Genomic DNA, 12,795 nt, shown 5'->3' with positions numbered 1-12,795 from the left:
CAGGAAAAGAGAGATGAGGGCTTTTCCTACTCCAACCTTAACAAAACTTTTGTAGCTATTTTCTGTAGTCATTCTTTGCTCCTGCATTTGTGAACAGAAGCAAAAGCTGAGAGGAGGTAGCTGGAAAAGTGAACTAAAGCCCTTCATGTGATTAGTTTTAAAAGCCTAGCCAGAGAGAACAGACTACACGTGGCCAAGACGCAGAGAAGATATATGGCCACAAGAGAAAAAAAAAAACAGAGCTCAGGGTACTTCAAGTTTAGAGTGAACTGTAGCACTCAGCCAGGAAGGGTTTTCCTTACCTATAATCTATAACATGAAAGGTTTCTGAGAAAGATACCACATTATAACTAGGGCTGTGTTTCTTCAATCACTACTCTAAAATGCTGCTTTTAAAAATTATTATTTGACTACTTATTGTTCTTTCTGAAACGTACAGCGTAAGTTCCTTTGGATACAGGTAAAATAAAGGACTTCTCGTATAGACAACATGACTCAGGTAAGCTTGGCTACCTAATGACAGACAATAAAACTGCCAGTTCTGATTTCTTTTGAAAAATGATTACAGTTTTGAAAAGACTGAATGTGTAAAATTAAAGCACTGATATGAAAGCTTACAGGTTATCACAGTTCACAAATGGAATCCAATGAATAGATTATTTAGTAATGCGAACAGGACGAATTTTTAACCAAAGGAACTTCCTTGATTTTCTGGACAAGATCAATAGACTACAACTTATTGTATAGGCAAATGAGTTGTTTTTAAAAGAATATGACTTTTTTGTTTTAACAATCTTTAAATAACATACCATTTCTTAAAATAGTATCTATACCCAAATAAAGGATTAAAAATGTGTATCTGTAATAACTATACATGGTGAAAATTACTGTTAGTAACACTTTTTCTATCAAATCTTTATCCATAAGGTCCCTAGAAGAAATTGAAAAATACACTGTTAAGAAGTGAACTAAACCAAAATTAATCACACTAAGGCTATGTCAAACTAACATTTTAACACAGAACTAAATAATGGATATGGGGCGATTCTGGCATATAATTAAATAAATAATGTATCTGTTTACGTCTTTTTTTAGTGATTTATTTGTATCACTACTTTTCATATAGCTGTTAGGGCTGTATATAGGGAACTATACTATTTTAAAATGTCTCCCATTTCAATTCATTGTGAATTCTGTACATAAGAAAAAGTATGAGGGACAAAAATGTGAGATTAAAAAATATAAATTCCTTGGGTACATGTGTCTTTTGTAGATCCAGACTGAAAGAGAAAAATTTTAAATTTGATGAAAGACTATTGTAAGTTCAAGATAGTATTAAGTGATCACAGTGGTTACAACTAAATTTATTTAATCACTGCTAACATATGACAAGCCAGACGGTGTATGAGTTTCATCATGAACTTGGCAATATCTTGGGAAACAGAAATAAAATTTGTCTGCTATAGTGTATAATTAGTGTCTGTGTTTAATTACTGTGACCACCTACAAGAAGTCATAGCCTAGAAAACACAAATAAAGCAATATATAATTTTGGGGGGCAAAAAATGAACTCTTTAAAATTCGAAGGCTAACAATTATTAGGCTGTTGATTACATTTGAACATATGTCACTTTAAACTTACTCTTTGTTCCTTTTCCTTTTCTTCTTCCATAGTTTGAAATGCAAGGACATGTGCTTCTTGTAAAGATTTATGTCTTTGTTGATGCTGTTCCTCTAATTCTTCAAGCTCTTGTGTAAGTCGTTGTCGTTCTTGTGTAAACTGGGCTTGCAGTTGCTGCAAAGAGGTCTGAGACTGGGAAAGCTGCATCTCCAGATTCTGTTTCAGCAAGGAAATCTATGCCACAGAATGGTACACAAAGAAGAATAAATACAAGGCATGTTTCACATATTGCCTATCTAAGGAAAAAAGCATTTCAAAGATACTAAGAAAAGCAAAATAATTGCCTTAACAAAGTGTCCACTTTCAATGTTTTATAATATATCATAGATAACTAATCTTTAGGTATTACCACTTTTATTCTGTTTTCAGTAATTACCTTAAAAATAGACTGTTTTAGTGGTATTACGCTTGTAGACTCTCTAAAGAACACTGCAGCCCACATTTAAAAATATAACAAATACCTATGCTGCACTGCAACAAAAATTCATGATGTGAAATAAAAACAAAGATAGCTAACGTATTTACTAGGTTATGGTCACTTTACGGAATCACACTATCTAGTATGAGAAGTTAAACTGCTTATTTTTGAGGCAGCAAAGTTGAGTAGTTAAGACTGTGGGCTCTGAGTTAAAATTGTGGCTCTGCCACTTGTCACTGTCAGCACCTCACTGGGCTGTGTCAGGGGAGAGTGTTACTACACACAGTTCACTCAGAACGGCCCCTGCAACGTAGTAAGTGCTCAATGAAAGCTAGCTAAGATTATTTGAGGATTAAAAAACTACTCTTTAAAAGATTAGTTTATAATTTAGAATTCTTATGTAAAAAAAAGGTTTTTATTTTTGAATTTTGATTTAGTTCAAAGGATTTCAAACTTTCAAGCTTTTTAAAAATCACAAACCCCTCACAATCCTCCAGTTACAGCCTTCTAATAATGACAGGTGCTTTTCATTCACTATGGAAAACTGATTTGTCTCTCCTTTTGAAAACAGACAAATCACCCTTAATATGTCCACACTGCTTCTATGTGTTTTAAAATACTTAAATTTAAGTCCATTTTAAAAACTAAAAGCACAAAATATATGCATCTGTATATGTGTGTGTGTGTTCATTTACACATTTGTTGAAACCAAATTTTTATTTGACTTATTTCTCTTCTCATATACAGGAAACTATAAACTTGAAACTAGATAACTCAATCATATTCTAGAAGTCTGAGGCTAAGGGGAACTTAAGGGAACCAGATAAAAAGTTGTCAAATGTGTTCCATTAAATAACTTAAGATGCTGTGTTTATACACAAGTAAAACCGTTTCTGTGGCCAAGAAAGCTAATGGAAAGAGAGAACTTTAAAGTGAGTTTTTGTAAATGAGAAAAGACTTTCTTTCGATTGATGGAAGGCAGATATAGTCTGCCTCACATGTCTCACCAAGGCAGGTACCTGGGAAAGAAAGAGAAAGGGTGGAGAATCACCAGAGATGCAAAATAAGAAAGAAAAGAAAGAAGGAACTGGAAGAGAGGAGAGGTCAGAGGTCAGCGGCTGGAAACAGTCACAGACTGTAGTGAGCTTAGGGTGGATAACAGCTCTCTGGAAGGGTTTTGAGCAATGTTATAAATCAGGATTAGTTGTAAAGATTAGCACGTGCCTTTGCGGAAAGGGTCAAGCACCGGTGAGAAATGATACAACTGACATATGTGCAATCTGTTTTAACGTATTTCCAAAGAAGTGAGTTTACCTATTGAAAGTTATATGAATTCTACTTATTAATTTCTACATAAGCCTAAGATTTCAGAGGTTATTTCATATGTTTGGAGTCATGGTGAACCGCAACACTCTGACCCCAGGCAATGCAACTCCCTACACCTCTAAATGGCAGTGGCACTCATGATTTACAGCTCAAATAAACCCTGCAAGTGTGAAAACTGCAGGAGAAAGTCACAGCAACAGCTAAGCCTTATTTGTGGAGAAGGAGGACCAAAACAAATTATACTATGTGATTTCTTACCATTTTATGCAAAGAAAATCAGGATGAAATGAATATTAAACACAACCCAGAAAGAAAAAACAAATCATAAAAGGGTAAAAGGCAATAAAAATGTTTGTGAACCCTGATGTGTAAAGTGACAGAGCCATTTTCTTCCCAGCTAGGTGGTTCTTGAAATAGAGAAGGCACCTAGCCAGTCTCTTCCCAAGCTCAACCCTAGTCCCAGACCCAGCACAGGGACCCACATGACTACCTTGTCTCTGGTGACAACTTGTTAGAACACATATGAGAACATGAGGAAAAGACTACTGTTACATGTAGAATAATGACTCATATTGTCAAAGCTATTATCTGGCCACTGGCCACGTGAGGACTAATCTACCCAGTGAATGAACTGCTCACCAAGCCATCTGGCCTGGTACGCATCCGTGTCCACTCAAAGAAAACGGGCATGATTTTCTGATTTGTACACTATACGGGCTAGCAGTGGCCCTGGATTCTGTCCTCCAATGAAGTGTGCACTCAGGTTAATAAGAAGCCAATCAGTTCACAGCAGTGTAGCTTATTTTCTGAAATACCTACTTCAAAAGTTCACTGTGTCAAAAAGAGCTCCCACGTGTTAATTTGACTATAATTTGACTCACACTTGAACCACTTAAGGATGAAATTTATCAAGAATTATAACATATAATGAAGTACCACAGTAATGTAACAGTTATACATTTAAAATCTAAGCACACTTTCAAACCTCTCAAGCTTTAATAAAATACACTTACATATTTTATATCATAATATACTTTACCTTGATAGAACTCCAAAGTAATATTTTTCATTTTAGGATATATGTTTAATCTTTATTATCTATACTCAAGAAAACATAAAGTATATGCAAAAAGACATTATCATGCAATTTAGTGTTCAAGTATAGTTTATATATTTTATACTCTTAATTTTGAAAGCACACCAAAATAATATTAAGGCTATCTAAAAATCTTTGGATTCATGCTCAAGACAGTAACATGAATTATAAGCAGGAAGCCTTTATCATGCAATGCAGCATCAAAACTTACTTATTTTGTTCTTTTTACAAATTAATAAATTAGTAGATTGCATCATATTGTCAGCCTTTATTCAGCATGAAAATTACACGGCACTTTAAAGACAGAAATGAGCAAAGCAACGTAAAATGAACTAATGTTTTATAGCTATAACTTAAAACAGCAGAGTTTAGTATACTTTACGGAAATACATATAAAATTTCATTAATTCAAAATAAAAGAGAACGATAGATTTTGCATTAAATACTTTTGGTAACCTTGATCAATACTTTTATTACAGTATTATAGAAAGGCATGTGTTGAATAAATGAGAAGCAGTAGTTACTTCAAATTATATTTTCAAATTATGAAGCATATGGTACTACTTTCTACACATTTGTTATAATTTTAAATCTTAAGGCTTTTTATTTTGCTGATCTTAAATAAACCAAAGAGAATATTTATTTCAGTAAAAATTTTAATCCTAATTAAAAAATTCTAACCACAGCAGTTTAGATATGAATTATATAATATATTCTACTGATCAAGGAGGTACCAGATACTTTCAAACAATTTTAAAAGCCAAACTTTGCTGATAGTGATTGCTACCTTCTGATCTCTACCACTTAAAATACTGTCTTTTTGAAAATAAAGTGTTGTAAAAATTTCAAAAAGACAAAATTAAAAACATATGGATACATTTTTCTGAAGAAGGGAAAGCTTTACCTACTTCCTACAGGGCAGTTTCACAAAGATTCTGTACCTCTACAATGGCGCTTGCAGAAATCCCTCAAAATAGAAACTGAAACATCAAATCTGAGGTACTGGATACGATAGGATGTCAACATGAGATATGTCATTAATTATGTACATCCTACGTTTTTGATGCACTGTTGGGATTTTTTTTTCCCCCTTTAAAAAAAATCACTCTTATTACAGAAATGAAAGAATACATAAAGTATACAAATAGTTTATCCTCGAAACAAAGTATTTCTTGAGATAGTAAATGTAATCTGTGGTTCTCAAACCTGGCTGTATATCAGATTTATCTCTGTAGATGTTAATAAATGTACTTGCCCAGGCCCTGATCCCTGGATATTCTGATTAAATAGATCTGGAATTGAGCTCAGGCTACCTAACATATTTTTATTCCTAACTACCAAAGTAATGTGTTCATTGTGAAAAATAATTTTTTTAAATAAAGTAGTTTATAAAATGAAAGTGAAAGTCTCCTTCCTTCCCTTTTCCTTGCCAAATTCCAATCCCTAAGGGTAACCAGTTTTACCACTTTGGTATCTCCCCAGACTCTTATTTATTTCTCTTTTGATATAATTTCCTGTTTTGCTTTCTTTTGTTTTTTTTTAACTACATTGTGTGTAAACGGGTGGATGCATTTCACCATGTAGAGAGTACAGCTGCCATGATATGACAAAATATTGGCTATGTCTTACACACAAAAGTTACTTGGGGGCCCCAGGGCACACCTCAAGAGACCAGTGCTTAATGTCCAAAGTAGCTGGAACAGAGACCCATGGGGCTGCTGATTGGGACAGACATTCCCTATGTCTTACACAGAGAAAGAAACACTACTTCATTTGCGAAACCATGAGGGAGGGTGTCCAGACCTGCAGGTGTTGCTATGTGATGGAGTGGATTTTCAAACACTCAAGTCTATGTAGCTCCCTTCAAGATGAGTATACTCATGGATTTGCTCAATGACGGTCAATGATTTCTCCATTAGGGAGGCCAACAAGTTTGGTTTTAGAGGTTTGTTTTTCCTTGCACGGTGACATTTCTAGGGTACACAATCCATGACATGTAGGCATGCCCCATTCTTTTCAATGACTACATATAATGCGAATGGCAGGCACTGTTTCTTGCCTCCCCAAATGCCCATCTCCCCAGTTTCTTTTCTTCCCAGTTAGCTGAACTCTTGAGTTTGTTCACAGACTGAATGGAAATCCCTGTCTTCAAGATGGTATGCCCCTCTCCCAGCACCAAGGAGTGAATTATGACTGGGATAAGAAAGTCACGGTAATCTATCTCTAAGGTCGTATCACCCTGTTTTAGTTAATAAGCTAAAAGGAAGTATGTGGGGAATCTGGGGGGAGGGGAAAGACTTTATTTCCTGATAAAAGTAAAAAATGCTTAAGGAGAGTCTCTTGCATTAGCACAGTTGTTCAAGAACATGACAGCTGGAGCTGTAGCAGCCATGTTGCAACTATGACATGATAAACTTGAGGTCCAAAAGTTAACACATTGAACATGGCAAAGCAGAAGTACAGAAAGTACCTGAGCACTTTATTATCTTGACAGCTTGAGCCACTGTTACCCGGGTATTCTGCTGCTTATAGCCAAATGTATCCTAATAGACATCATTCCAAAATATAAATACACTATAATTACTTTAATTCTTCCTGACGGAAATTCAGATCATCTCACCTGGTTTAGCTATTATAAACACTGCACCAACCCCCACCCCCCCAAAAAAACAAATGGTCTAAATGCACACACATATGAGTCTATCAGAAGGCTGTACATACCTCTCTTTTTTAAGTTTCATAGATGACTTTAATGCACAGTCACAGTTGAGAACCACTGCCCCAGAATTCATAAAACGAAAGACTCTGGCTGGTTCTTTAATAATAATCTTAAAGCAATGTCTAGAGAAGTCTTTGAAGCCCTGGCCTTTTACTTGTCCTCTGCTCTCTGTTCATTTTATGAGACCAAGGAGGAAAACAAAATATTTTCCTCAAGTAATAATACCTGTGGTTTTTTCTTCCTGTAGTTTTGATCAATTTATCAAGATATTGGTGAACTGTTTATCTTGTGCTTCTGTGTGTTTTTGAAGACGGCTGTTCTATAAATCATGATTTTTCAAAAATGATTTGCTTTTTAGGGTAGAGGTTTTGTGTGAGAGGGTTCATTCATTTTTGTGAAAACAAGAAAATTAGCAAGAAAAAGCAATTTGAAAAATAGGATGTGTAAATATAATTTCGTTTTTCAATAAGTTATAGGTATGGAGTTGTGTTGAGCCAGAACACTTATTTATTTTGACAAGAAAGGCCAACACAAATTACTAGAAAGTCTAAACCACATGATATTAATATTCAGTTCAATACTTTCAAATATATAAAGCAACATTAAAAACTGCTACCATAGGCTTAGTAGAGGACAGTAAGGATAATTTACTACTATGTCAACAACTTACATAAATGCTCATGTAAAATGTTTGAAGGTGTCTGAATATTTTAATTCTTTCTATGCTTTTTCCTTTTTTAACCTCTAATTTGCTATTTTTGGAGAGTCTAGCTAAGAAAAGTAAACTTAAGCTTCTGAAATTATGACCATCCTGAAAAATTCTGAATTGTTCATAATTTGTTTGGTATTTTCTAAGACCTATAAACTGAGTTTATTGATTAAGAACCACAGTAATGCCTAATTAATGTCCTTAAGATATTTCTGGAATATGTTTCTAATCATCCTCTCATTCTTAGTTGGAAAAAATTACAAAGCTTTTATAAAGAACAGAGGAATCAACAATCACTTGTTTTTTTAGAACAAGACAGCATATAGTGGGAAGCTTCTTGCATGGAAGGCTGGCTGAAGACAGTGTGTGGAGCGGGTGGGTAGATCTCACCCTGCTGAATGACACTGACAAGGTCACATCTTGTTTGGATGATGACTGAGTGACGAGCTCATCCTCAATGACTACGATATTACAAAAGAGAATTAATGAATGGGGATTTCAGTGTGTTACAAACCCCTTTTACTTATTTTGTAGGAGATGAGTCAACGCATTCTCATTTCAATTACTAATAGATTCAACTTCAGTAAGGTTTTTATTTTAATGAACACCTTTTCATTTATAACTATTTAGAAAGAAGTGACTGTGTCGTTGCAAGTATTCTGAAGTACAATTCAACTAATTTTTGACAATACTCATATCTTATTTGGGTTCTTATTTCTATCCCAATTAGCACATATGTCAAAAAGTCTGGATTAATATAGCAATCATGGCCAAATTCTTACTATGTTCTATGTGACTGTTTAAAAAAATTTCTAAATGTAGCCTTATTTCACCAACATTGAGATAAATATCTTTATTGCTTACTTTAAAATATATTAAAGAAGCTGGCATTAAATGTATTCATGTATTTCTAATTTTTACATAGACAGTAAAGTTGAATATAAAGAGTAGATAAGAATTTTCTTGCATAGTAGAAAAAAATTAGAAAGGTATGAGAACATAGTTTTGAAGTTATCAAAATTTCACAGGCTATCTCTAGACTCAAGACCTGGTTCCTCTAGGTCAGGAATTGGCACATTACAGTCTGTTTCTGTAGATTAACGGATTCATTCACGTATTGCCTGTGGCTACTTTCACACAATAGCAGAGTCCGGTAGCTGCCACAGAAACTGCATGACCCACAGAGCCAGAAATATTTACCGTCTGGCCCTTTGCAGAAGAAGCTGGCTGACCTCTGGCCTAGGATATCAAGAAAAATATTCAAAGATGCTTAGCTGTCTGTTAACTTATTTTAAAAAAAAACAAGTTGGGTATGGGTTTGATGAGAAAATAAATCTCATTTTCTCTCTTCACGTGCAAAGAAAAAAAATTTTAATGAGTGTTTAAATGGTATATAACTTTGAAGCTTAATTTCTGCACATTTTAGTGTACATAAGTAGAAGAATAGCTTTGCCAATTCTTAGGAAAGGGATTTACTCCATTTTGCTTTAAATCTTTTAGTAATTTTAACGTTAAAATGTAAAATATGTTCTGAATCTATGAACCTGCACAACTATCTAATACTCTTAAGAAGTCAATTGATACTACTTTTTCAAAACATAAACTAGTTTAACAAAAGAAGAAATACATTTATTTCCATTTTTATGAGAGTCAACAACTTAATAGTTTTTCAAAAATATTACTATATCTTTCAAAGTAAACATTAAAATAATGAAGTTTACGTGTGAGAGGTAAAATCTTGCTTGGCTTTAAAATAAAGTACATGCTTATCAATACAATGTGGTGGATGTATGCACATACACAAATGCATGCCTGAAAGTTAGAAGCTTCTGTTACCCATATACAAAACATATCTCACTGAATGCCAAAAAGTGTATTTTTTTAAATCATAAGTTAAAGCTTTAAAGCAGTGATGATGCTTATGCAAAACCAAAAGTGCAACATGCCCTTGTGTACAAATTGTAAGTGCCGCTCACTTACATTGTTGATAGATTTATGCAAAGCTTCACCCAGAGAGTGCCTCTATGAAAAAGATCACAGGAATAAAGGGAAACATTCAGAAATCAACTAAGTGAAAGAAAGAAGAATAAAAAGGGAGAGTAACACACAGAACATTAATTACAATATGCTCAAGAAAAAAGTAAGTTGAAGACAGTTCTGAGAAAGAAATCAGACAAAAAGACATTTGCAACATAGAGTCTAAATTATTTATAGTCCCTTAGAACAGTGTCTGATGCTTGTGGGCTGGCAGACTTACCTATGCAAGAGACCAAAGGCTAGTACATGTAAACCAGAGGTCAGTTTAAAAGATAATGGTTACTGAAGCACCTAGAAGGAATATTAGTGTTCTAAATGCCTCCCAGAAATCTGCAATATAATGCTTCAAAGCATTCCACTCAGCACTGGAGTAGGTTTTAGAAGGATTTCTCTTACGAGAAATGAGCAGATGAGAACTGAAACACTAACTTGATTGACTACATAATTTGGGGGCCAGAAATAAATACGGATAATCATTGAAAATATAAAGATTTGATAATAATCTGGTTTTATACTCAGGGGAAAGGAAGAAGAGATGCCTTCATATCTTTTCAACCCTGTTTTCTAGGATATATTTGGTAAAATTATGTATGATCTAGGTTCATTTTTTAGAAGTTCATTGGAATTCTGAGTGATAAACCATTGAAAAAACATACACTCTCCCTCCCCCAAATGTAGGGAAAATGTGATTTCATTTTCAATTGCCTCACTTTTTTTGCCTTCCAAGGATACAAAATAGTATTTTAAATTTATATTATTAATATAACTAGAAAAGTTCCTGTAAAATGGTTTTTACTTTGGACACTAATCAAATTTTCAGACAAAACATAATTTTCTGTTTTTCCTCATAATGTGAATATCCCTTGGTGTGTCATAAACTAAAGCTAGCTTTTATTTGGTAAACTATTTTTTACCAATAACTTAAGACTAATACAAAATTTAGTTTAGGATATAGTTCACAGAGTTGAAAAAATAAGTTGAGAAAAATGCTTAACTTTCTATTTGATTATACCATAACTTCTTAGTTTAAACTCTCATACTTTAGAGAGTCTGTTAATTTTATTTTTTTTCTTTATGCTTTCTCATACTCATAATATGCTTTATATACTAATGAGACACTTCTCCAGACTTCACAAAACTTAAGAAAATCTGAGGGATTTTTAGTTGTAGTTTCTTTTTTTTACCTCTTTGTATTTCTCTGAACTGATGTTCTGGCATTAGAAGTTAATGTAAAATGTATGGCATTTACTTATGAAGTAGATTTTTTCCCTCTTTAAGGTATCATCAGACAAAAATATATACGTTATTTAGGATTCCTGAACTAACTGATAAATTAGACCAGTATGAAAGATCAGAGGTTCTTCTGTAGGAATTCTAGATTTTAGATTTTATTTAAGAGTATATTTGAACATTTGGAACCTAAACTCATATGGTCACTAACTCTGTCAACATACTGTTGGCAGGCCATGGAAATATCTAAACCAAAGGCATGGTCGCTAAGCTGTGCCCTGGGGTGACTTACACCATAGACCTGGCAACAGCAATTAGGAAAGGCACAACAGTGGTGCTGGGTCACAATACCCTTATTGATGAGTACATAAACGAAGTAAGATTTATTCTTTTGTTAAAAAATTTTTTATTAGAGTACTATTATATTCCAGGAAGTACAGAGTGATATAGAGAACTGAATAAGAGAGTAAAACAAACATACACAAAAAATAAGAAAAAGTTCATGGTAAATATTATGACAAAAAAGGTTGATGTGACAGGAAATGACTAGAGGTGATACTGGGTTGATGGTAAGGAAAGATCTTTTGAAAAACGTGACATTTAAAATGGCATGATCCGATTTACATCATAAAAGATTACTTCAAGTTTGTGGAAAAAAGTGAAATTGGGGAGACTAGATAGAAGGCTGTTACATGGTGTCCTGGACTAGTGTTTTCTAAGGGAGGTGGAAGCAGGTGGCGCTGGGATATGCTTTGGAGGTGGAATGAACAGGATTGACATTACAGGAGAGATAAAGGAAAGAGAGAAAGCAAGGATGACTCCTCATCCTTTGAGCAAAAAGCAGCGCCAAGAAGCGAAGATGATGGGATGGGGTTGAGAATCAATACTTTTGAGTCAGACATGCTAAGCCTGAGATGCCTATTAGACAACCAAATGACTGAATTTAGGTGAAGACATCAAGGCTGGAGATTTAACTTTGGAAGTCACTGACATACAGATGGCGTTTAAACCACAAAACTGGATGAGATTCCCCCAAGTAAATGTTTGCTTGAAAGAATATCGGATGAACTAAAAATCTGTATGCAAAAATATTATTTGGCAATATTCTATATGAGCAAGATCCATGCTAATAAAAATCGATGCCCTATATAATAGTCAATTTGTTTTAAAGCATCTTAAGCTACTTGTTAGTTTTTGAGATGAGTGAAAAGGGCCTCAAGAGGTCCTCTTCAGCTCACTGAGAGCACTTAGATACTTCAGCATAGAAGGCTTACATAGAGTGTAAGGCTTACACAGAGTGTAAGGCTTACATAGAGTGTGTTTCAGCATTTCTAGTCTTGAAGGATGAATATAATAAGACTTTCAGCTAAGTGAGGAAGAAAACTGAAAATAACTAAAAATTGCTGCACTTAATTAGAAATTTACAGCTTTGTACATAGGAAGCTATACTCTTAGGAGTAATCTCATTGTTCTAAACCTCAGTTTATTCATTTAGAAAATAGCACAAGGTTTTTTACATGTTTGTAGTTTGCAAACATATTGGTATATAACTATTGAAATCCACTGAATTACAAGCTTT

General features: G+C 34.0%; 1 protein-coding gene across 3 annotated transcripts in view; it reads right to left on the bottom strand.

The window, feature by feature from the left end:
* The window catches only part of FAM184A (family with sequence similarity 184 member A), a 115,953-nt gene that overhangs the window by 20,142 nt on the left and 83,016 nt on the right, over window positions 1-12,795 (bottom strand). For all 3 annotated transcript variants that reach the window (XM_068551412.1, XM_068551413.1, XM_068551410.1), the window contains exon 10: window positions 1,643-1,855. In XM_068551412.1, coding sequence (XP_068407513.1) covers window positions 1,643-1,855 — 213 coding nt within the window. The remainder of the gene's footprint in view (window positions 1-1,642; window positions 1,856-12,795) is intronic.

The sequence above is a fragment of the Eschrichtius robustus genome, chromosome 9 (assembly GCF_028021215.1).
Source record: "Eschrichtius robustus isolate mEscRob2 chromosome 9, mEscRob2.pri, whole genome shotgun sequence".
Lineage (NCBI taxonomy): Eukaryota > Metazoa > Chordata > Mammalia > Artiodactyla > Eschrichtiidae > Eschrichtius > Eschrichtius robustus.
This window is presented reverse-complemented; position numbering and strand designations above follow the sequence as displayed.